This window comes from Oncorhynchus keta, chromosome 19 (genome assembly GCF_023373465.1).
Source record: "Oncorhynchus keta strain PuntledgeMale-10-30-2019 chromosome 19, Oket_V2, whole genome shotgun sequence".
Lineage (NCBI taxonomy): Eukaryota > Metazoa > Chordata > Actinopteri > Salmoniformes > Salmonidae > Oncorhynchus > Oncorhynchus keta.
The window spans coordinates 78,827,002-78,854,953 of record NC_068439.1 but is presented as its reverse complement, the minus strand read 5'-3'; the positions used below and the strand labels follow the sequence as shown (position 1 = coordinate 78,854,953).

General features: G+C 43.6%; 2 protein-coding genes across 51 annotated transcripts in view; one reads left to right on the top strand and one right to left on the bottom strand.

Moving 5' to 3' along the window:
* Nucleotides 1-8,066, bottom strand: part of LOC118374180 (protein max-like) — a 28,837-nt gene extending 20,771 nt beyond the window's left edge. The window contains exons 1-2 of the mRNA XM_052471422.1: nt 7,811-8,066; nt 7,468-7,494 (exon numbers count right to left, since the gene is read on the bottom strand). Of these exons, the coding sequence (XP_052327382.1) occupies nt 7,468-7,494; nt 7,811-7,846 (63 nt within the window). The 5' untranslated portion in view covers nt 7,847-8,066. The remainder of the gene's footprint in view (nt 1-7,467; nt 7,495-7,810) is intronic.
* Nucleotides 8,067-19,316: 11,250 nt separating this feature from the next.
* LOC118374182 (hepatic sodium/bile acid cotransporter-like) overlaps nt 19,317-27,952 on the top strand; it is a 20,980-nt gene continuing 12,344 nt past the window's right edge. For 2 of the 50 annotated variants that reach the window (XM_052471420.1, XM_052471372.1), the window contains exons 1-3: nt 19,317-19,470; nt 23,087-23,312; nt 23,488-26,812. In XM_052471420.1, coding sequence (XP_052327380.1) covers nt 26,747-26,812 — 66 coding nt within the window. In that variant the 5' untranslated portion in view covers nt 19,317-19,470; nt 23,087-23,312; nt 23,488-26,746. Of the gene's footprint in view, nt 19,471-23,086; nt 23,313-23,487; nt 26,813-27,952 lie in introns of those variants that run through there. The other 48 variants (XM_052471407.1, XM_052471411.1, XM_052471414.1 and 45 more) reach the window with 48 other exon arrangements.

Below are 27,952 nucleotides of genomic sequence, written 5' to 3'. Positions count from 1 at the left end.
TGCAGGAAGTGCAGAAATTATACGTGCTGAGATTTGTTTTGGTTGAATTGAACAGTATAAAACAAGACAGAATGGAGAAAGACTCAATGATTTCAATGAGAGTGTATGCGTTTCCACCCCTGGGATCACTACTCATAAAGCACCCTGGGATCACTACTCCCTACTCATAAAGCACCCTGGGATCACTAATCCCTACTCATAAAGCACCCTGGGATCACTACTCCCTACTCATAAAGCACCCTGGGATCACTACTCACTACTCATAAAGCACCCTGGGATCACTCCTCATAAAGCACCCTGGGATCACTACTCCCTACTCATAAAGCACCCTGGGATCACTAATCCCTACTCATAAAGCACCCTGGGATCACTAATCCCTACTCATAAAGCACCCTGGGATCACTACTCCCTACTCATAAAGCACCCTGGGATCACTCCTCATAAAGCACCCTGGGATCACTACTCCCTACTCATAAAGCACCCTGGGATCACTAATCCCTACTCATAAAGCACCCTGGGATCACTAATCCCTACTCATAAAGCACCCTGGGATCACTACTCCCTACTCATAAAGCACCCTGGGATCACTAATCCCTACTCATAAAGCACCCTGGGATCACTAATCCCTACTCATAAAGCACCCTGGGATCACTACTCACTACTCATAAAGCACCCTGGGATCACTCCTCATAAAGCACCCTGGGATCACTACTCATAAAGCACCCCTGGGATCACTCATAAAGCACCCTGGGATCACTCCTCATAAAGCAACCTGGGATCACTCCTCATAAAGCACCCTGGGATCACTCATAAAGCACCCTGGGATCACTCCTCATAAAGCACCCTGGGATCACTCCTCATAAAGCACCCTGTGATCACTCCTCATAAAGCACCCTGGGATCACTACTCACTACTCATAAAGCACCCTGGGATCACTCCTCATAAAGCACCCTGGGATCACTCCTCATAAAGCACCCTGGGATCACTCCTCATAAAGCACCCTGGGATCACTACTCATAAAGCACCCTGGGATCACTACTCATAAAGCACCCTGGGATCACTACTCATAAAGCACCCTGGGATCACTCCTCACTACTCATAAAGCACCCTGGGATCACTACTCACTACTCATAAAGCACCCTGGGATCACTCCTCATAAAGCACCCTGGGATCACTCCTCATAAAGCACCCTGGGATCACTCCTCACTACTCATAAAGCACCCTGGGATCACTCCTCATAAAGCACCCTGGGATCACTCCTCATAAAGCACCCTGGGATCACTCCTCATAAAGCACCCTGGGATCACTCCTCATAAAGCACCCTGGGATCACTCCTCATAAAGCACCCTGGGATCACTCCTCATAAAGCACCCTGGGATCACTCCTCACTACTCATAAAGCACCCTGGGACCACTCCTCACTACTCATAAAGCACCCTGGGATCACTACTCATAAAGCACCCTGGGATCACTACTCATAAAGCACCCTGGGATCACTACTCATAAAGCACCCTGGGATCACTCCTCACTACTCATAAAGCACCCTGGGATCACTACTCATAAAGCACCCTGGGATCACTACTCATAAAGCACCCTGGGATCACTACTCATAAAGCACCCTGGGATCACTCCTCATAAAGCACCCTGGGATCACTCCTCATAAAGCACCCTGGGATCACTCCTCATAAAGCACCCTGGGATCACTCCTCATAAAGCACCCTGGGATCACTCCTCATAAAGCACCCTGGGATCACTCCTCATAAAGCACCCTGGGATCACTCCTCATAAAGCACCCTGGGATCACTACTCATAAAGCACCCTGGGATCACTCCTCATAAAGCACCCTGGGATCACTCCTCATAAAGCACCCTGGGATCACTCATAAAGCACCCTGGGATCACTCATCACTACTCATAAAGCACCCTGGGATCACTCAAAGCACCCTGGGATCACTCATAAAGCACCCTGGGATCACTACTCATAAAGCACCCTGGGATCACTACTCATAAAGCACCCTGGGATCACTACTCATAAAGCACCCTGGGATCACTACTCATAAAGCACCCTGGGATCACTCCTCACTACTCATAAAGCACCCTGGGATCACTCCTCCCTACTCATAAAGCACCCTGGGATAACTCCTCCCTAATCATAATGCACCCTGGGATCACTCCTCACTACTCATAAAGCACCCTGGGATCACTCCTCACTACTCATAAAGCACCCTGGGATCACTCCTCACTACTCATAAAGCACCCTGGGATCACTACTCATAAAGCACCCTGGGATCACTACTCATAAAGCACCCTGGGATCACTACTCACAAAGCACCCTGGGATCACTCCTCACAAAGCACCCTGGGATCACTCCTCACAAAGCACCCTGGGATCACTCCTCACAAAGCACCCTGGGATCACTCCTCACAAAGCACCCTGGGATCACTCCTCACAAAGCACCCTGGGATCACTCCTCACAAAGCACCCTGGGATCACTCCTCACAAAGCACCCTGGGATCACTCCTCACAAAGCACCCTGGGATCACTCCTCACAAAGCACCCTGGGATCACTCCTCACAAAGCACCCTGGGATCACTCCTCACAAAGCACCCTGGGATCACTCCTCACAAAGCACCCTGGGATCACTCCTCACAAAGCACCCTGGGATCACTCCTCACAAAGCACCCTGGGATCACTCCTCATAAAGCACCCTGGGATCACTCCTCATAAAGCACCCTGGGATCACTCCTCATAAAGCACCCTGGGATCACTCCTCATAAAGCACCCTGGGATCACTCCTCATAAAGCACCCTGGGATCACTCCTCATAAAGCACCCTGGGATCACTCCTCATAAAGCACCCTGGGATCACTCCTCATAAAGCACCCTGGGATCACTCCTCATAAAGCACCCTGGGATCACTCATAAAGCACCCTGGGATCACTCATCACTACTCATAAAGCACCCTGGGATCACTCAAAGCACCCTGGGATCACTCATAAAGCACCCTGGGATCACTACTCATAAAGCACCCTGGGATCACTACTCATAAAGCACCCTGGGATCACTACTCATAAAGCACCCTGGGATCACTCCTCATAAAGCACCCTGGGATATCTCCTCATAAAGCACCCTGGGATCACTCCTCACTACTCATAAAGCACCCTGGGATCACTCCTCCCTACTCATAATGCACCCTGGGATCACTCCTCACTACTCATAAAGCACCCTGGGATCACTCCTCACTACTCATAAAGCACCCTGGGATCACTCCTCACTACTCATAAAGCACCCTGGGATCACTCCTCATAAAGCACCCTGGGATCACTCCTCATAAAGCACCCTGGGATCACTCCTCATAAAGCACCCTGGGATCACTCCTCACAAAGCACCCTGGGATCACTCCTCACAAAGCACCCTGGGATCACTCCTCACAAAGCACCCTGGGATCACTCCTCACAAAGCACCCTGGGATCACTGCTCATAAAGCACCCTGGGATCACTGCTCACAAAGCACCCTGGGATCACTCCTCACAAAGCACCCTGGGATCACTCCTCACAAAGCACCCTGGGATCACTCCTCACAAAGCACCCTGGGATCACTCCTCACAAAGCACCCTGGGATCACTCCTCACAAAGCACCCTGGGATCACTCCTCACAAAGCACCCTGGGATCACTCCTCACTACTCATAAAGCACCATGGGATCACTCCTCACTACTCATAAAGCACCCTGGGATCACTCCTCACTATGCCCTCAATGCACCCTGGGATCACTCACAAAGCACCCTGGGATCATAAAGCACCCTGGGATCACTCCTCACAAAGCACCCTGGGATCACTCCTCACAAAGCACCCTGGGATCACTCCTCCTACTCATAATGCACCCTGGGATCACTCCTCCCTACTTTATAATGCACCCTGGGATCACTACTCATAATGCACCCTGGGATCACTACTCATAAAGCACCCTGGGATCACTACTCATAAAGCACCCTGGGATCACTACTCATTAAGCACCCTGGGATCACTACTCATAAAGCACCCTGGGATCACTCCTCACTACTCATAAAGCACCCTGCGATCACTCCTCCCTACTCATAAAGCACCCTGGGATCACTCCTCAAAGCACCCTGGGATCACTCCTCATAAAGCACCCTGGGATCACTCCTCACAAAGCACCCTGGGATCACTCCTCACAAAGCACCCTGGGATCACTCCTCACAAAGCACCCTGGGATCACTCCTCACAAAGCACCCTGGGATCACTCCTCACAAAGCACCCTGGGATCACTCCTCACAAAGCACCCTGGGATCACTCCTCACAAAGCACCCTGGGATCACTCCTCACTACTCATAAAGCACCCTGGGATCACTCCTCACTACTCATAAAGCACCCTGGGATCACTCCTCACTACTCAATGCACCCTGGGATCACTACTCATAAAGCACCCTGGGATCACTCCTCACTACTCATAAAGCACCCTGGGATCACTCCTCCCTACTTTATAATGCACCCTGGGATCACTCCTCACTACTCATAATGCACCCTGGGATCACTACTCATAAAGCACCCTGGGATCACTACTCATAAAGCACCCTGGGATCACTACTCATTAAGCACCCTGGGATCACTACTCATAAAGCACCCTGGGATCACTCCTCACTACTCATAAAGCACCCTGCGATCACTCCTCCCTACTCATAAAGCACCCTGGGATCACTCCTCAAAGCACCCTGGGATCACTCCTCATAAAGCACCCTGGGATCACTCCTCATAAAGCACCCTGGGATCACTACTCATAAAGCACCCTGGGATCACTCCCTACTCAAAGCAAATGTTGAACTTTTAGTACTCATAAAACTAAAAATACAGTCTTTAAAAATATATATTAAAAAATTAAACACCGTGATAATATTTTGGCCATATCGCCCAGTCCTAGCGCGCAAGTAAGCATTTCACGGTAAAGTCTACGCCTGTTGTATTCAGCGCATGGGATGCTTCTCAATGGCTCGGTTTCAGATGATGCTAGTTAGCTTAGCTATACCTTTCACTTCCATTCTATTCTTACCTCAGAACATAAACATTACAGTGCCTTCAGAAACTATTCACACCCCTTGACTTTTTCCACATCTTGTCGTGTTCCAGCCGGAAATTAAAATAACATTTTGATTTTTTTTGTTGGGCCACTGGCCTACACACCCCTATAATTTCAGTGGAATTGTTTAAAAACACTTTTACAAATTTAAAGCTGAAGTATTCAAACCGTTTGTAATGGCAAGCCTAAATAAATTCAGTGACATAGGTTGCATGGACTTCCTGTTTCAACAAGGCACTAAAGTAATACTGCAAAACAAAATGTGGCAAAGCAATTAACTTTTTGTTCTAAATGCAAAGTGTTACGTTTGGGACAAATCCAATACAACACCATTACCGAGTACCACTCCATATTTTCAAGCATAGTGGTGTCCGCATCGTGTTATGGGTATGCTTGTCATCTGCATGAAAATCTATGGCAAGACTTGGAAATGGTTGTCTAGCAATGATCCAACTTGACAGAGCTGGAAGAATTTTAAGAATAATAATGAGCAAATATTGTACAATCCAGGTGTGGAGATCTCTTAAGAGACTTAACCAGAAAGACCCACAGCTGTAATCACTGACACAGGTGATTCTAAAATGTATTGTGTGAATACTTGTGCATTTAATTTTCAATACATTATGGGGTATTGTGTGTAAAACACATTTTTAAGTCCGGTTGAAACACAAAATGTGGAACAAGTCAAGAGATATGAATACTTAAGGTACATAATCTCCAGGTGCTGACTAAGTACAGCAATAGGCTGCGTCGCCATAGTGCTCGGGTCAAAAGTAATATATATATATATATAAAACGTTTGACCAGAGCACTATGGCACTATATATAGAATAGGGTGCTATTGGGGACGCAGAAGAGCAGACTACAGTAGTATAGTAGAGTAACTGCCTCCCGAGCTAACCCAGTGACACTCTGCATTGTAGCTTCAAAACTATGTTGTCTGTCTTGTGCTGCTCTCAACATCACTCAGGACAGACTCATGGTGCCAATACACACTCCCCCCCTTATACTACTATGCCCTGTTATGAGATCCAGTCTGTCCCACTTCCTAAAGATCTTCCTCGGCGACTAGGTGGGCCCCACAGGAGGGGGGGGTGTTAACATAGAGCGATTGTTTTATGGTTGCTTGAAAGTGATGTGCTAAACTCATCAGACCAATTGTTCTGATAGTCCAATCCTCAAACAGTCCTAAATTTAAGGATAAGCTACATAATTGATTTGAATATCACATAGTAATTTGAAAATATTTGGAAATAAACCGAACCAAATGACAAAAGCCCCTGCCTAAACTAGAAGTATATTTATTATTTTTGACATGACATTCTGCAGCTAAATGTTAATCAAGTCCATCAGAATCAGTTTGATGAAGACTGCCTCGCTGACAAGGGAAAAACATTACGTACTGTTATGCAAAAGTATGTCGTGCAGCGAGCCTGTGTTTATTTCGCCGGTATGCGACGCGGCTACGTCATGCCTTTAGCCTGCCAGCAGCCCGGTCAGTGGCCTGTCGAGTAAAGATGGCACTAATCACTAGCTCGCTGAAACAGACAGGAAAACATCTCCCTTCCCGACGAGACGACGGCGTCATTTACTAAAACACTTACTGAGCTGAAGCCGTAACGAGCGTAATGAATTTCCATTTGAAAAGTATCGAATTTTATATTTAAAATTACAATAGTCACGTCATGATTAAAACACATGACCTAGAAGTGCATTTAGAAAAGACGCTTCTGGTCGAGAACGGTATTCCTAGGTTTTACTTTTTTTTTTTACCCCGACTGTGGCTCGAGCTGTCTGCTACGGTTTGCAGGAGGCTTTAATCGAAATATAAAATAGATTTCGTGTGTCTCTAAATTCCTACGACCGCGTATGGGATGGGGGGGATACCCTTGAATGCATGGATAAGATGAACTGTGCAAATGCAAACCTTGATGGATATATTGCATACATTATGTAAAGGGTAAATCATAGTTGTGACACGACAGTGCCAGCGCCTATAGAAACCCCCAGCGTTCAGCCAACTCCGTGTATTCTGTCTGCTAGTTACATCCTCCTTGTGTGCCGTGTCCTATTATTGACGAGTGTGTGGCTAACTTTGCATGCTAGTAAACAACTAAGCTTGATATCATTTTCGCTCACTAACTGCAGGAAACCCCTTCTGTTCAGCCACCCGCACCCATCCATTGCCAAGTTTGTGTAAGGCAATATATATATATATATATATATATATATATATATATATATATATATCATATACATTAGTTACTAGGACGAACATTATTTTTTTTAGCCAGATATTATCATGGCCTTAATTACAATACATTTGATAGAATTCCAATACATTTTTGGGGACATATTTAACACTGTATTACCCACCACATTGTGATATCTCGATGAGTCTTCCTGTAAAAAAAGAAACAGAACAGAAAAGTACGATTGTAGCCACAATTCCATGTAGCTTGAGCCAGCCAACTTAGTTAGCAGTACACTATAACTCAATTATTGCTGCAAACCCAATGCAAAGAATATATATATATTTATAACGCTAGCAAGTGAACATAATACATTTCTGAGCCAGAGCTACTAGCTGACCTATCTAGCTATTGTAGTTAACCTTTTAAAGGCTGTTGATCTTCTTGTGGATAACGTTAGTTCAACAGGCGTTTTAATTGAACTACATACAGTAGCTAGTAAAGTAGCGAAATAAACATTTACTCACGTCGCTATCGACTTCGATATCATCGTTATCACTCATTTTTAAGTGAAACGGTGGATTTTAAATAAAAAAGGGGTAGCCTAGTTCACAACATGAAACAAACGCCTAACGATAAAGCAAATGCACAAACAGACTAAATAACGTTACTCTCCCTGCAGTCAATAACGAAAGAAACGAGCTTCAACGAACTATATTTATACGTGACTTGTCTACACCAACAGCAACCGTTCCACGACACGCCTGCGACGCTGGACGGGTGTGTAGGATTTGTAGTTTCTTGTAAGATAATAACAAACGACTCTCAAATATCCGTGGATTGTCTATTAACTACATTTCCCATAGGTAAAAAAAAAAATATGCCGCGCGTCCGAATAACGTCACCATAATTAGATTTACCTCGCGGTGTGCGCTGGGATGTGTAGTCTAGATAATAGCTGCGTCAGACACGTGGATCGTTACAATAGTTTTAAAAAATCTCATAACGTCAACGCTGAATACTATCTTCTTTCTTTCTTTGTGACAAATGTTATACAAATGTTTAATAGGTGTGAAAAAGAGTATTTACCACTAATACCCCTCTTTCCTTCTACAGCCGTGTAATTGCATTGCATCTAGTAATGACTGCTGATTGAATGAGTTTCAAAAATCAAGTTTTGAATGTTTCCTTATTTGAAATTAATGTATTTTTCATTAAGATCAACTACACTCGTTTCATTAAAACACAGTTCTTAGGATGTTAAAGCTTCGAGGTAGAACCCGATGCTGCAAAGAATCCATGTCTTCCAAAAAGGCTTCTTCTGATCCAAACAGTTCTCGGTAGAACCCTATCCCTCTTCAAATAACCCTTTTGGGACCCTTTTTTCCTAAGAGTTAATTCAACTCCCCTTCTCCATATAAAGTTTGTGGGGGGGCATCCCTGCCACTGAGCGAATAGGCTTTTTTTCTCTCTACATACAAATTGTGCTATAGATAAAGACTTTACACAGTGGATTATTTGAGCTGCTACAATAGTGGATCAGCGAATCTGTAAAAACAAGCAACAGGAGACAGTATCCATTCCCCAGCAGGACAGGAGGGCAGCTGCCGATGACACCCCCACCAAGTGGTGTAGCGGTCTAAGTGCTAGAGGTGCCATTACAGACCCTGGTTCGATTCCAGGCTGTATCACAAACGGCCATGATTGGGAGTCCCATAGGGCGGTGCACAATTGGCCCAGCGTCGTCCGGGTTAGGGTTTGGCCCGGGTAGGCTGTCATTATAAATAAGAATTTGTTCTTAACTGACTTGCTTCGATAAATGTAAAAAACACGTACACACCCACAGTGGCCTCCCTCTCTCCTTAACCCTGTCCCACAGCGGCCTCCCTCTCTACTTAACCCTGTCCCACAGCGGCCTCCCTCCCTCCTTAACCCTGTCCCACAGCGGCCTCCCTCCCTCTCTCCTTAACCCTGTCCCACAGCGGCCTCCCTCCCTCCTTAACCCTGTCCCACAGCGGCCTCCCTCTCTACTTAACCCTGTCCCACAGTGGCCTCCCTCCCTCCTTAACCCTGTCCCACAGCGGCCTCCCTCCCTCTCTCCTTAACCCTGTCCCACAGCGGCCTCCCTCCCTCTCTCCTTAACCCTGTCCCACAGCGGCCTCCCTCCCTCTCTCCTTAACCCTGTCCCACAGCGGCCTCCCTCCCTCTCTCTTTAACCCTGTCCCACAGTGGCCTCCTTCCCTCTCTCCTTAACCCTGTCCCACAGCGGCCTCCCTCTCTCCTTAACACTGTCCCACAGAGGCCTCCCTTTCTCCTTAACCCTGTCCCACAGAGGCCTCCCTCCCTCCTTAACCCTGTCCCACAGATGCCTCCCTCCCTCCTTAACCCTGTCCCACAGCGGCCTCCCTCCCCCCTTAACCCTGTCCCACAGCGGCCTCCCTCTCTCCTTAACCCTGTCCCACAGCGGCCTCACTCCCTCCCTCCTTAACCCTGTCCCACAGCGGCCTCCCTCCCTCCTTAACCCTGTCCCACAGAGGCCTCCCTCCCTCCTTAACCCTGTCCCACAGCGGCCTCCCTCCCTCCTTAACCCTGTCCCACAGAGGCCTCCCTCCCTCCTTAACCATGTCCCACAGATGCCTCCCTCCCTCCTTAACCCTGTCCCACAGCGGCCTCCCTCCCTCCCTCCTTAACCCTGTCCCACAGCGGCCTCCCTCCCTCCTTAACCCTGTCCCACAGCGGCCTCCCTCCCTCCTTAACCCTGTCCCACAGCGGCCTCCCTCTCTCCTTAACCCTGTCCCACAGCGGCCTCCCTCTCTCCTAACCCTGTCCCACAGCGGCAGCGGCCTCCCTCTCTCCTTAACCCTGTCCCACAGCGGCCTCCCTCCCTCTCTCCTTAACCCTGTCCCACAGCGGCCTCCCTCTCTCCTTAACCCTGTCCCACAGCGGCCTCCCTCCCTCCTTAACCCTGTCCCACAGCGGCCTCCCTCTCTCCGTAACCCTGTCCCACAGCGGCCTCCCTCCCTCCGTAACCCTGTCCCACAGCGGCCTCCCTCCCTCCCTCCTTAACCCTGTCCCACAGCGGCCTCCCTCTCTCCTTAACCCTGTCCCACAGTGGCCTCCTTCCCTCCCTCTCTCCTTAACCCTGTCCCACAGCGGTAGCGGCCTCCCTCCCTCCTTAACCCTGTCCCACAGCGGCCTCCCTCCCTTCTTAACCGTGTCCCACAGCGGCCTCCCTCCCTCCCTCCTTAACCCTGTCCCACAGCGGCCTCCCTCCCTCCTTAACCCTGTCCCACAGCGGCCTCCCTCCCTCCTTAACCCTGTCCCACAGCGGCCTCCCTCCCTCCTTAACCCTGTCCCACAGCGGCCTCCCTCCCTTCCTCCTTAACCCTGTCCCACAGCGGCCTTCCTCCCTCCCTCCTTAACCCTGTCCCACAGCGGCCTCCCTCCCTCCTTAACCCTGTCCCACAGCGGCCTCCCTCCCTCCTTAACCCTGTCCCACAGCGGCCTCCCTCCCTCCTTAACCCTGTCCCACAGAGGCAGCAGCGTACATAAGGCTGTGGACTAAACAAGGTCACCCAGTTAGAGGGCCATAGCTGCGTGACAGTAGAGTCACTTTAGAGGGATGACAACACAAAAAGGTCATAATAATGCATATAGGCAATGCTGCAGGAACTACTCTACACCTGCATCCCTAAATGAAACCAACGGGCTTCTGGCAACAACAAAAAGAATGCACTGTCTTGGGAATAGGGTACCATTTGAGACTCAGACTATCTTCCTCTGTTCTGTATGTACCACACCAGGGGGAGGAAGAGGGCTAGGGGGACATGTGCGATTCAATCTTCCTCTGTTCTGTATGTACCACACCAGGGGGAGGAAGAGGGCTAGGGGGACATGTGCGATTCAATCTTCCTCTGTTCTGTATGTACCACACCAGGGGAGGAAGAGGGCTAGGGGACATGTGCGATTCAATCTTCCTCTGTTCTGTATGTACCACACCAGGGGGAGGAAGAGGGCTAGGGGACATGTGCGATTCAATCTTCCTCTGTTCTGTATGTACCACACCAGGGGGAGGAAGAGGGCTAGGGGGACATGTGCGATTCAATCTTCCTCTGTTCTGTATGTACCACACCAGGGGGAGGAAGAGGGCTAGGGGGACATGTGCGATTCAATCTTCCTCTGTTCTGTATGTACCACATCAGGGGGAGGAAGAGGGCTAGGGGGACGATTCTTGACAGGAGGAGCACGTTCTGTTACAAAATGTAGTTGTTCAGCTATCTGTTGTATCTTGATTTTTAAAAAATGATTTGAGTGTTGTTCCACAGTCCAGTACTGAATATAACAGCTGTAGTTCAGTACTGAATATAACAGCTGTAGTTCAGTACTGAATATAACAGCTGTAGTTCAGTACTGAATATAACAGCTGTAGTTCAGTACTGAATATAACAGCTGTAGTTCAGTAGTGAATATAACAGCTGTAGTTCAGTACTGAATATAACAGCTGTAGTTCAGTACTGAATATAACAGCTGTAGTTCAGTACTGAATATAACAGCTGTAGTTCAGTACTGAATATAACAGCTGTAGTTCGGTACTGAATATAACAGCTGTAGTTCAGTACTGAATATAACAGCTGTAGTTCAGTACTGAATATAACAGCTGTAGTTCAGTACTGAATATAACAGCTGTAGTTCAGTACTGAATATAACAGCTGTAGTTCAGTACTGAATATAACAGCTGTAGTTCTGTACTGAATATAACAGCTGTAGTTCAGTAGTGAATATAACAGCTGTAGTTCAGTACTGAATATAACAGCTGTAGTTCAGTACTGAATATAACAGCTGTAGTTCAGTACTGAATATAACAGCTGTAGTTCAGTACTGAATATAACAGCTGTAGTTCAGTACTGAATATAACAGCTGTAGTTCGGTACTGAATATAACAGCTGTAGTTCAGTACTGAATATAACAGCTGTAGTTCGGTACTGAATATAACAGCTGTAGTTCAGTACTGAATATAACAGCTGTAGTTCAGTACTGAATATAACAGCTGTAGTTCAGTACTGAATATAACAGCTGTAGTTCAGTACTGAATATAACAGCTGTAGTTCAGTACTGAATATAACAGCTGTAGTTCAGTACTGAATATAACAGCTGTAGTTCTGTACTGAATATAACAGCTGTAGTTCAGTACTGAATATAACAGCTGTAGTTCAGTACTGAATATAACAGCTGTAGTTCGGTACTGAATATAACAGCTGTAGTTCGGTACTGAATATAACAGCTGTAGTTCAGTACTGAATATAACAGCTGTAGTTCGGTACTGAATATAACAGCTGTAGTTCGGTACTGAATATAACAGCTGTAGTTCGGTACTGAATATAACAGCTGTAGTTCGGTACTGAATATAACAGCTGTAGTTCAGTACTGAATATAACAGCTGTAGTTCAGTACTGAATATAACAGCTGTAGTCCAGTACTGAATATAACAGCTGTAGTTCAGTACTGAATATAACAGCTGTAGTTCAGTACTGAATATAACAGCTGTAGTTCAGTACTGAATATAACAGCTGTAGTTCAGTACTGAATATAACAGCTGTAGTTCAGTACTGAATATAACAGCTGTAGTTCAGTACTGAATATAACAGCTGTAGTTCAGTACTGAATATAACAGCTGTAGTTCAGTACTGAATATAACAGCTGTAGTCCAGTACTGAATATAACAGCTGTAGTTCAGTACTGAATATAACAGCTGTAGTTCAGTACTGAATATAACAGCTGTAGTTCAGTACTGAATATAACAGCTGTAGTTCAGTACTGAATATAACAGCTGTAGTTCAGTACTGAATATAACAGCTGTAGTTCTGTACTGAATATAACAGCTGTAGTTCAGTACTGAATATAACAGCTGTAGTTCAGTACTGAATATAACAGCTGTAGTTCGGTACTGAATATAACAGCTGTAGTTCGGTACTGAATATAACAGCTGTAGTTCAGTACTGAATATAACAGCTGTAGTTTAATACTGAATATTTATATACTAATACTACTGTTTACATCTTTTTGTTGTTGTCTGTAATTAGGGTATTAAACACTAGGTGGTGCTACAATCTGGGTATTAAACACAAGATGGTGCTACAATCAGGGTATTAAACACTAGATGGTGCTACAATCTGGGTATTAAACACAAGATGGTGCTACAATCTGGGTATAAAACACTAGATGGTGCTACAATCAGGGTATTAATAGATGGTTCTACAATCAGGGTATTAAACACTAGATGGTGCTACAATCAGGGTATTAAACACTACTAGATGGTGCTAAAATCTGGGTATTAAACACTACTAGATGGTGCTACAATCTGGGTATTAAACACTAGATGGTGCTACAATCAGGGTAATAAACACTAGATGGTGCTACAATCAGGGTATTAATAGATGGTGCTACAATCAGGGTATTAATAGATGGTACTACAATCAGGGTATTAAACACTAGATGGTGCTACAATCTGGGTATTAATAGATGGTGCTACAATCTGGATATTAAACACTAGATGGTGCTACAATCTGGGAATTAAACACTAGATGGTGCTACAATCAGGGTATTAATAGATGGTACTACAATCAGGGTATTAAACACTAGATGGTGCTACAATCTGGGTATTAAACACTAGATGGTACTACAATCTGGGTATTAAACACTAGATGGTGTTACAATCTGGGTATTAATAGATGGTGCTACAATCTGGGTATTAAACACTAGATGGTGCTACAATCAGGGTATTAAACACTAGATGGTGCTACAATCAGGGTATTAATAGATGGTACTACAATCAGGGTATTAAACACTAGATGGTGCTACAATCAGGGTATTAAACACTAGATGGTGCTACAATCTGGGTATTAAACACTAGATGGTGCTACAATCTGGGTATTAATAGATGGTGCTACAATCTGGGTATTAAACACTAGATGGTGCTACAATCTGGGTATTAATAGATGGTGCTACAATCTGGGTATTAAACACTAGATGGTACTACAATCTGGGTATTAAACACTAGATGGTGCTACAATCAGGGTATTAAACACTAGATGGTGCTACAATCTGGGTATAAAACACTAGATGGTGCTACAATCTGGGTATTAAACACTAGATGGTGCTACAATCAGGGTATTAATAGATGGTGCTACAATCTGGGTATAAAACACTACTAGATGGTGCTACAATCTGGGTATTAAACACTAGATGATGCTACAATCAGGGTATTAAACACTAGATGGTGCTACAATCAGGGTATTAATAGATGGTGCTACAATCTGGGTATAAAACACTACTAGATGGTGCTACAATCTGGGTATTAAACACTAGATGATGCTACAATCAGGGTATAAAACACTAGATGGTGCTACAATCAGGGTATTAATAGATGGTGCTACAATCAGGGTATTAAACACTAGATGGTGCTACAATCTGGGTCTAAAACACTAGATGGTGCTACAATCTGGGTATTAAACACTAGATGGTGCTACAATCAGGGTATAAAACACTAGATGGTGCTACAATCTGCGTATTATACACTAGATGGTGCTACAATCAGGGTATTAAACACTAGATGGTGCTACAATCTGGGTATTAAACACTAGATGGTGCTACAATCTGGGTATTAATAGATGGTACTACAATCAGGGTATTAATAGAAGGTGCTACAATCAGGGTATTAATATATGGTACTACAATCAGGGTATTAATAGATGGTGCTACAATCAGGGTAGTAAACACATCACAACTTTCAAGGTCAACACACTGTAGCAACCTTAACCTTACACATAAAGAGCATCAAAAGGTTGGGATCTCTTGGTGTAACAGCTAAGGTTTGACAGTTGACAGTTGACAGTTTGCAAGGTCCTAGGTTTAAGGCCGAGTTGGGATAATCACCATACCTCTCTACAACACCTCAACACACTTCAATACTACACTACACTACAATACCACACTACAATACTACACGGCAATACTCCACTATACTACACTACAATACTACACAGCAATACTCCACTATACTACACGGCAATACTACACTACACTACTATACTACAATACTACACTGTACTACACTATACTGCACTACAGCACTACACTACAATACTGCACTATACTACACTATACTACACTACAATACTACACTGCAATACTACATTGCAATACTGCACTGTATTACACTACAACACTACACTGCAATACTACACTACAATACAACACTACACGACTACACTGCAATACTACAATACTACACTACAATACTACACTACAATACTACACTATAATACTACACGACTACACACCAATGCTATACTACACTACGCTACAATACTGCAATACACTACAGTAAAACACTGCACTGCAGTGCTACACTACAATACTACATTATACAACAATACTACAATACTACACTGCAATACTACAATACTACACTACAATACTACACTACAATACTACAATACTACACTACAATACAATACTTCACTATGCTACACTACAATACTACACTACTACACAACAATGCTATACTACACTACAATACACTACAGTAAAACACTGCACTGCAGTGCTACACTACAATACTACAATACTACAATGCAATACTGCGCTACATTACAGTAATACACTGCACTACAATACCACACTTCACTACAATACCATACTACATTACTACACTACAATACTACATTACTACACTACAATACTACACTTCACTACAATACCACACTACATTACTACACTACAATACTACACTACAATACAATACTACACTACAAATAACCTCTCCCTCAATGTCAACAAACAAAATGAAGGAGCTGATCGTGGATTTCAGGAAACAGCCGAGAGAACACGCCCCTATCCACATCAACGGGACCGCAGTGGAGACGGTTAAAAGCTTCAAGTTCCTTCGGCGTACACATGACTGATCATCTGAAATGGTCCACCCACACAGACAGTGTGGTGAAGGAGGCGCAAGAGGCTAAATCATCGCCTGGTATGGCAACTGCACTGCCCTCAACCGCAGTGAGATGGTGGTGCGGTCTGCCCAACACATCACCGGAAGCACTACCGGCCCTCAAGGACATCAACCAAATCAAATCAAATCAAATTGTATTGATCACATACACATGGTTAGCAGATGTTATTGCGAGAGTAGTGAAATGCTTGTGCTTCTAGTTCCAACAGTGTAGCAATGTCTAACAAGTAATCTAACAATTCCACAACAACTACCTAATACACACACATCTAAGTGAAGGAATGGAATAAAAATATATAAATATAAATATATGGATGAGCAATGGCAGAGAGGTATAGGCAAGACGCAATAGATGGTATAAAATACAGTATATACATATGAGACGAGTAATGCAAGATATGTAAACATTATTAAAGTGACTAGTGTTCCATTTATTAAAGTGGCCAATGATTTCAAGTCTGTATGTAGGCAGCAGCCTATCTTTGCTAGTGATGGCTGTTCACCACCTCCTGGAACGGCAACTGCTACGCCCACAACCGTAAGGCTCTCCAGAAGGTAGTGAGGTCTGCACAACGCATCACCGGGGGCAAACTACCTTCCCTCCAGGACACCTACAGCACACGATGTCACAGGAAGGCCAAAAAGATCATCAAGGACAACAACCACCCGAGCCACTGCCTGTTCACCCCGCTATCATCCAGAAGGCGAGGTCAGTACAGGTGCATCAAAGCTGGGACCGAGAGACTGAAAAACAGCTTCTATCTCAAGGCCATCAGACTGTTAAATCACTAACCCTGCACCTTAGACACTGTTGCCCTATATACATAGACATGGAATCACTGGCCACATTAATAATGGAACACTAGTCACTTTAATCATGTTTACATACGGCTTTACTCCTCTCATATTTACACTACCGTTCAGAAGTTTGGGGTCACGTAGAAATGTCCTTGTTTTTTTTAAAGAAAAACACATTTTTGTCCATTAAAATAACATAAAATTGTACAGAGTACACATTGTTAACGTTGTAAATGACTATTGTAGCTGGAAACTGATGATTTTGCATGGAATATCTACCTCGGGCCATTATCAGCAACCATCACTCCTGTGTTCCAATGGCACATTGTGTTAGCTAATTCAAGTTTATCATTTTTAAAGGCTAATTGATCATTAGAAAACCCTTTTGCAATTATGTTAGCACAGCTGAAAACTGTTGTTGTGAATAAAGGAGCAATAAAACTGGCCTTCTTTAGACTAGTTGAGTATCTGGAGCATCAGCATTTGTGGATTCGATTACAGGCTCAAAATGGCCAGAAACAAAGAACTTTCTTCTGAAACTCGTCAGTCTATTCTTGTTCTGAGAAATTAAGGCTATTCTATGCGAGAAAATGCCAAGAAACTGAAGATCTCGTACAACGCTGTATACTACTCCCTTCACAGAACAGCACAAACTGGCTCTAACCAGAATAGAAAGAGGAGTGGGAGGCCCCGGTGCACAACTGAGCAAGAGGACAAGTGCATTAGCGTGTCTAGATTGAGAGACTGACTCCTCACAAGTCCTCAACTGGGAGCTTCATTAACTATTACCCACAAAACACCAGTCTCAACATCAACAGTGAAGAGGCGACTCCGGGATGCTGGCCTTCTATTTTGATTTTAATAGACCAAAAAAATGATTTTCTTTCAAAAACAAGGACATTTCTAACTTATGAACGGTAGTGTATATACTGTATTCTATTCTACTGTATTTTAGTCAATGTCACTCCGACATTGCTCGTCCTAATATTTATTTCATGTTTAGATTTGTGTGTATTGTTGTGAATTGTTAGATACTACTGCACTGTGGAGCTAGGAACACAAGCATTTCGCTACACCCGCAATAACATCTGATAAATATGTGTATGTGACCAATAACATTGAATTTGATTTGAATATTGCACTGCACTACAATACGACAATACTAGACTACACTACAATACTAGACTACACCATACCACAATACTATACTACACTACAATACAATACTAGACTACACCATACCACAATACTACACCACAATACTACACCACAATACTACACTGCACTACAATACTAGACTACACCATACTACACTGCACTACAATACTAGACTACACCATACCACTATACTACACTACAATAGTAGCCTGCACTACAATACTAAACTACAATACTGCACCACAATACAATACTACACTGCACTACAATACGAAACTACACCATACCACAATACTACACTGCACTACAATACTAAACTACACAATACTACACTACAATACTAGACTGCACTACAATACTAAACTACAATACTGCACCACAATACAATACTACACTGCACTACAATACGAAACTACACCATACCACAATACTACACTGCACTACAATACTAAACTACACAATACTACACTGCACTACAATACTGCACTACAATACTAGACTACACCACAATACTGCCCTAAACAACAATACTACATTACAATATAATACTACACGGCCCTATAATACTACATTACATACTACACTACACTACAATATTGCACTAAAATACTAGACTACACCACAATACTGCCCTAAACAACAATACTACATTACAATATAATACTACACGGCCCTATAATACTACATACCACACTACACGACTACAATACTACACTACACTACAATAGTACACTGTACTACAATATGTTTTCCATTTTAGGATTTATTAAACACACACACACACCTGACTCGCCCAGTGTGTGTGTGTGTGTGTGTGTGTGTGTGTGTGTGTGTGTGTGTGTGTGTGTGTGCGTGTGTGTGTGCGTGCGTGCGTGTGTGTGTGCGTGCGTGCGTGTGTGTGTGTGTGTGTGCGTGTGTGCGTGCGTGCGTGCGTGCGTGCGTGTGTGTGTGTGCGTGTGAGAAAAATGATCTGATATCCATTGCAGGAGGGAGACAGCAGAGATAAGAGGTACAGGTGAGGGGAGGAGGACATCATACTCCCCGTCCAGAAGACCGCTTCACAGACAGATATTTATCACTCTCACTCTGGCAATAATTAGCCACATTAGAACAAGGATACACTTTAAAGGCTGTGGCCACGCAGAAGGACTTCATTTGGCAACACAGAAACCACAGACAGGAAAGACCACAGAGGGAATATCCACCTTCTCCTAAAAGGTAAGACAAGACCCTAAATATGGTCTTAATTGTTATAACGTTGTATTAGAATATTTAGTAGGACTTAGTAAGACTCAGTTAGACTCATAATTTCACTACATTTTCAGAGGAGAAATACAGTGTAGTGTGAAATGTGTGGTAAAGAGGCCGACGGTGAAGAGGTCCACTGTAAAGGTACCCACTATAAAGAGGTCCACTGTAAAGAGGCCCACCGTAAAGAGACCCACTGTAAAAAGACCCACTGTGAAAAGACCCACTGTGAAAAGGCCGACTGTGAAAAGGCCGACTGTGAAGGCCTCCCACTGTGAAGAGGCCCACTGTGAAGAGACCCACCGTAAATAGACCCACTGTAAAGAGACCCACTGTAAAGAGACCGACGGTGAAGAGGTCCACTGTAAAGAGACCCACTATAAAGAGGTCCACTGTAAAGAGACCCACTGTAAAGAGACTCACTGTAAAGAGACCCACTGTAAAAAGACCCACTGTGAAAAGACCCACTGTGAAAAGGCCGACTGTGAAAAGGCCGACTGTGAAGGCCTCCCACTGTGAAGAGGCCCACTGTGAAGAGACCCACCGTAAATAGACCCACTGTAAAGAGACCCACTGTAAAGAGGCCCACCGTAAAGAGACCCACTGTGAAGAGGCCCACTGTGAAGAGACCCACTGTGAAGAGGCCCACTGTGAAGAGGCCCACTGTGAAGAGGCCCACCGTAAAGAGACCCACTGTAAAGAGGCCCACTGTGAAGAGGCCCACTGTAAAGAGACCCACTGTGAAGAGGCCCACTGTAAAGAGGCCCACTGTGAATAGGCCCACTGTGAAGAGGCCATTCATGACAGTGTCCTATTCTAACTTTAGAATTGTACACCTAGAACACAGCTAAAATGAGGTTTGATATCTGGAGGGATGATCATATACCATGGCCATACACCATGACCATACACCATGACCATACACCATGACCATACACCATGACCATATACCATGACCATATACCATGACCATACACCATGACCATATACCATGACCATATACCATATACCATGACCATACACCATGACCATACACCATGACCATACACCATGACCATATACCATGACCATATACCATGACCATATACCATGACCATATACCATGACCATACACCATGACCATACACCATGACCATACACCATGACCATACACCATGACCATATACCATGACCATATACCATGACCATATACCATGACCATACACCATGACCATACACCATGACCATACACCATGACCATACACCATGACCATACACCATGACCATACACCATGACCATACACCATGACCATATACCATGACCATATACCATGACCATACACCATGACCATACACCATGACCATACACCATGACCATACACCATGACCATACACCATGACCATACACCATGACCATGTACCATGACCATATACCATGACCATATACCATGACCATATACCATGACCATATACCATGACCATACACCATGACCATACACCATGACCATACACCATGACCATACACCATGACCATATACCATGACCATATACCATGACCATACACCATGACCATACACCATGACCATATACCATGACCATATACCATGACCATATACCATGACCATATACCATGACCATACACCATGACCATATACCATGACCATACACCATGACCATACACCATGACCATACACCATGACCATACACCATGACCATACACCATGACCATATACCATGACCATACACCATGACCATATACCATGACCATATACCATGACCATATACCATGACCATATACCATGACCATATACCATGACCATATACCATGACCATATACCATGACCATATACCATGACCATATACCATGACCATATACCATATACCATGACCATACACCATGACCATACACCATGACCATACACCATGACCATATACCATGACCATGACCATGACCATGTACCATGACCATATACCATGACCATATACCATGACCATATACCATGACCATATACCATGACCATACACCATGACCATACACCATGACCATATACCATGACCATATACCATGACCATGACCATACACCATGACCATACACCATGACCATACACCATGACCATGACCACCCATGACCATATGACCATGACCATATACCATGACCATATACCATGACCATACACCATGACCATACACCATGACCATATACCATGACCATATACCATATACCATATACCATGACCATATACCATGACCATATACCATGACCATATACCATGACCATACACCATGACCATACACCATGACCATATACCATGACCATATACCATGACCATACACCATGACCATATACCATGACCATATACCATGACCATATACCATATACCATATAGCATGACCATATACCATGACCATACACCATGACCATACACCATGACCATATACCATGACCATATACCATGACCATATACCATATACCACCTGCACAAGACCATATACCATGACCGTATACCATATACCACCTGCACAAGACCATATACCATGACCATATATCATATACCACCTGCACAAGACCATATACCATGACCATATATCATATACCACCTGCACAATACCATATACCATGACCATATACCATATACCACCTGCACAAGACCATATACCATGACCATATATCATATACCACCTGCACAAGACTTTGGCACAAGTTGTGTGTGTGCGCTACCCTTTTAAAGTTTCCCATAGTATTGAAATGGACATTCTAAGAGTTCCCATGACTAAGAATTCAAAACCGTTATGGACTGGTATCAATAGGAGGTAGAAGAGTTGTTCTAGGTAGTTATTGTGTGTTTAAACAGTATGTGAACACAGGCAGTAGGCAGCAATACTAAGCCTCACTCACAGAAGTGGAAGTGGAGGATGTGGTAGAGAGATATGTAGAGAGTGGGGAGATGAGATGAGCAGCTCGACATCGAAGCCGAAGAAGTGTAATGTTGGAAGGTGCTGTGAGGTGGGAAAGAAAAGGCAGCACTGCCTCTGTAGGTTACAAAGGTTGAGATGAAAGACATGCAACTGACTGCAACACTCATGCAGAAGCAACAAACAGCATTCATTAAACTAAACATGCAATGGTTAGCTTAGAGATCATATGTGAGTATTATGTGAGTATTAAACTGCTGTAAATATCTTATTTCATCTTGAAAAGACAGACATAAGATCATATTATCTTTTCTCATGTTTTCAGCGAGTCAACAGCTATTCACTAGTGTATTGACTTTCAGTCAATAGTATTTAAGGACTAAAGGACTTGGAGTTGAAAGAGTTCTGCCACATAGGATTTACCAGACCGTTTAAAACAAATATGTTATTAGTAAAAATGCTAATTAAAGCAATATGTTTATTAGTGTCCACTACAATCTCTCTCTCTCTCTCTCTCTCTCTCTCTCTCTCTCTCTCTCTCTCTCTGCCTCTCTCTGTTTCTCTCTGTCTCTCTCTTTGTCTCTTTGTCTCTTTGTCTCTTTGTCTCTCTCTCTCTCTCTCTCTCTCTCTCTCTCTCTCTCTCTCTCTCTCTCTCTCTCTCGCTCTCGCTCTCCCACTCCCTCTCTCCCAAAGGCTCCGACCAGAGACGATACAAATGGAAGATCCCATTGACACCGCCATGGCAGTGTTCTCTGATCAGTACCTGTCGTCCAATGACAGTTTGCTATTCAACATCACTCCAACCCATTTCCCCCGCCTGCCACCCATAATAGACCAGACCATCAGCATCACCACCATAGTGATCCTCTTCATTACCATGGTTTCACTGGGCTGTACCATGGAGGTGCCCAAGATCAAGGTCCTGATGCTGCTCATCTCTAGTTTCTGGATGTTTCAGACTTTTTGGGGTTATCGTTTCTCCTGTTATGTGATGTTTTTTTGTTGTTGTGATTAAATACGTTTTAGGGTTTGTGAAATATATACAAATAAAATGTTATATTCATAATATTAATGTTGTTTATTATTCTCTAAAGGCCCACATCCTGAAACCTAAAGGAGTAGCCATCGCAGTGGTGGCCCAGTTTGGAGTAATGCCCCTCACTGCCTTCTCATTGGCTAAGGTTAGTATCTCTCTTTGGCTAAGGTTAGTATCTCTCTTTGGCTAAGGTTAGTATCTCTCATTGGCTAAGGTTAGTATCTCTCATTGGCTAAGGTTATTATATCTCATTGGCTAAGGTTATTATATCTCATTGGCTAAGGTTATTATATCTCATTGGCTAAGGTTAGTATCTCTCTTTGGCTAAGGTTAGCATCTCTCTTTGGCTAAGGTTAGTATCTCTCATTGACTAAGGTTAGTATCTCTCATTGGATAATTGGCTACGGTTAGTATCTCTCATTGGCTAAGGTTAGTATCTCTCATTGGCTAATTGGCTAAGGTTAGTATCTCTCATTGGCTAAGGTTAGTATCTCTCATTGGCTAAGGTTAGTATCTCTCATTGGCTAAGGTTAGTATCTCTCATTGTCTAAGGTTAGTATCTCTCATTGTCTAAGGTTAGTATCTCTCATTGTCTAAGGTTAGTATCTCTCATTGGCTAATTGGCTAAGGTTAGTATCTCTCATTGGCTAAGGTTAGTATGTCTCATTGTCTAAGGTTAGTATCTCTCATTGGCTAAGGTTAGTATCTCTCATTGGCTAAGGTTAGTATCTCTCATTGTCTAAGGTTAGTATCTCTCATTGGCTAAGGTTAGTATCTCTCATTGGCTAAGGTTAGTATCTCTCATTGGCTAAGGTTAGTATCTCTCATTGGCTAAGGTTAGTATCTCTCATTGGCTAAGGTTAGTATCTCTCATTGTCTAAGGTTAGTATCTCTCATTGGCTAAGGTTAGTATCTCTCATTGGCTAATTGGCTAAGGTTAGTATCTCTCATTGGCTAATTGGCTAAGGTGAGTATCTCTCATTGTCTAAGGTTAGTATCTCTCATTGTCTAAGGTTAGTATCTCTCATTGTCTAAGGTTAGTATCTCTCATTGTCTAAGGTTAGTATCTCTCATTGGCTAAGGTTAGTATCTCTCATTGGCTAATTGGCTAAGGTTAGTATCTCACATTGGCTAAGGTTAGTATCTCTCATTGGCTAAGGTTAGTATCTCTCATTAGCTAATTGGCTAAGGTTAGTATCTCTCATTGGCTAAGGTTAGTATCTCTCATTGGCTAAGGTTAGTGTCTCTCATTGGCTAAGGTTTGTGTCTCTCATTGTCTAAGGTTAGTATCTCTCATTGTCTAAGGTTAGTATCTCTCATTGTCTAAGGTTAGTATCTCTCATTGTCTAAGGTTAGTATCTCTCATTGTCTAAGGTTAGTATCTCTCATTGGCTAAGGTTAGTATCTCTCATTGGCTAAGGTTAGTATCTCTCATTGTCTAAGGTTAGTATCTCTCATTGGCTAAGGTTAGTATCTCTCATTGGCTAAGGTTAGTATCTCTCATTGGCTAAGGTTAGTATCTCTCATTGGCTAAGGTTAGTATCTCTCATTGGCTAAGGTTAGTATCTCTCATTGTCTAAGGTTAGTATCTCTCATTGGCTAAGGTTAGTATCTCTCATTGGCTAATTGGCTAAGGTTAGTATCTCTCATTGGCTAAGGTTAGTATCTCTCATTGGCTAATTGGCTAAGGTGAGTATCTCTCATTGTCTAAGGTTAGTATCTCTCATTGTCTAAGGTTAGTATCTCTCATTGTCTAAGGTTAGTATCTCTCATTGTCTAAGGTTAGTATCTCTCATTGGCTAAGGTTAGTATCTCTCATTGGCTAATTGGCTAAGGTTAGTATCTCTCATTGGCTAATGTTAGTATCTCACATTGGCTAAGGTTAGTATCTCTCATTGGCTAAGGTTAGTATCTCTCATTAGCTAATTGGCTAAGGTTAGTATCTCTCATTGGCTAAGGTTAGTATCTCTCATTGGCTAAGGTTAGTGTCTCTCATTGGCTAAGGTTTGTGTCTCTCATTGGCTAAGGTTAGTGTCTCTCATTGTCTAAGGTTAGTATCTCTCATTGTCTAAGGTTAGTATCTCTCATTGTCTAAGGTTAGTATCTCTCATTGTCTAAGGTTAGTATCTCTCATTGTCTAAGGTTAGTATCTCTCATTGTCTAAGGTTAGTATCTCTCATTGTCTAAGGTTAGTATCTCTCATTGTCTAAGGTTAGTATCTCTCATTGTCTAAGGTTAGTATCTCTCATTGTCTAAGGTTAGTATCTCTCATTGTCTAAGGTTAGTATCTCTCATTGTCTAAGGTTAGTATCTCTCATTGTCTAAGGTTAGTATCTCTCATTGGCTAAGGTTAGTATCTCTCATTGGCTAATTGGCTAAGGTTAGTATCTCTCATTGGCTAATGTTAGTATCTCACATTGGCTAAGGTTAGTATCTCTCATTGGCTAAGGTTAGTATCTCTCATTAGCTAATTGGCTAAGGTTAGTATCTCTCATTGGCTAAGGTTAGTATCTCTCATTGGCTAAGGTTAGTGTCTCTCATTGGCTAAGGTTTGTGTCTCTCATTGGCTAAGGTTAGTGTCTCTCATTGTCTAAGGTTAGTATCTCTCATTGTCTAAGGTTAGTATCTCTCATTGTCTAAGGTTAGTATCTCTCATTGTCTAAGGTTAGTATCTCTCATTGTCTAAGGTTAGTATCTCTCATTGTCTAAGGTTAGTATCTCTCATTGTCTAAGGTTAGTATCTCTCATTGTCTAAGGTTAGTATCTCTCATTGTCTAAGGTTAGTATCTCTCATTGTCTAAGGTTAGTATCTCTCATTGTCTAAGGTTAGTATCTCTCATTGGCTAAGGTTAGTATCTCTCATTGGCTAGGGTTAGTATCTCTCATTGGCTAAGGTTAGTATCTCTCATTGGCTATTTGCCTAAGGTTAGTATCTCTCATTGGCTAAGGTTAGAATCTCTCATTGGCTAAGGTTAGAATCTCTGATTGGCTAAGGTTATTATATCTAATTGGCTAAGGTTAGTGTCTCTCATTGGCTAAGGTCAGTATCTCTCATTGGCTAAGGTCATTATCTCTCATTGGCTAAGGTTAGTATATCTAATTGGCTAAGGTTAGTATCTTTCATTGGCTAAGGTTAGTGTTTCCATAGCTGTCTTGGCATTGTTGTCTTGGCGAACCAGTCTGGTTCCCAGGCCTTCAGGAATGGCAGGACAGGACCATGCTAAGCTGTTCAGTGTAGTCTCAGGTGTGCTTCCTGTCCTGTGTCTTCAGGTGTTACAGCTGGGGCCGGTAGAGGCTGTAGTGGTGCTGATCTGTGGATGCTGCCCAGGGGGAAGCCTCTCCAATATATTGGCCCTGTCTCTGAAGGGAGACATGAACCTAAGGTACATATACAACCCTACTTTCATCTATTCAGACCCTACTTCCATCTATTCAGACCCTACTTCCATCTATTCAGACCCTACTGTCATCTATTCAGACCCTACTTCCATCTATCCAGACCCTACATTCATCTATCCAGACCCTACTTCCATCTAGTCAGACCCTACTTCCATCTATCCAGACCCTACTTCCATCTATCCAGACCCTACTTTCATCTATTCAGATCCTACTTCCATCTATCCAGACCCTACTTCCATCTATCCAGACCCTACTTCCATCTATCCAGACCCTACTTCCATCTATCCAGACCCTACTTCCTTCTATCCAGACCCTACTTCCATCTATTCAGACCCTACTTCCATCTATCCAGACCCTACTTCCATCTATCCAGACCCTACCTTCATCTATTCAGATCCTACTTCCATCTATCCAGACCCTACTTCCATCTATCCAGACCCTACTTCCATCTATCCAGACCCTACTTCCATCTATCCAGACCCTACTTCCATCTATCCAGACCCTACTTCCTTCTATCCAGACCCTACTTCCATCTATCCAGACCCTACTTCCATCTATTCAGACCCTACTTCCATCTATCCAGACCCTACTTCCATCTATTCAGACCCTACTTCCATCTATCCAGACCGTACTTCCATCTATCCAGACCCTACTTCCTTCTATCCAGACCCTACTTCCATCTATTCAGACCCTACTTCCATCTATCCAGACCCTACTTCCATCTATCCAGACCCTACTTCCATCTATCCAGACCCTACTTCCATCTATCCAGACCCTACTTTCATCTATTCAGACCCTACTTCCATCTATTCAGACCCTACTTCCATTTATTCAGACCCTACTTCCATCTATTCAGACCCTACTTCCATCTATTCAGACCCTACTTTCATCTATTCAGACCCTACTTCCATCTATCCAGACCCTACTTCCATCTATCCAGACCCTACTGTCATCTATCCAGACCCTACTTCCATCTATCCAGACCCTACTTCCATCTATCCAGACCCTACTTTCATCTATCCAGACCCTACTGTCATCTATTCAGACCCTACTTCCATCTATCCAGACCCTACTTCCATCTATCCAGACCCTACTTTCATCTATCCAGACCCTACTTCCATCTA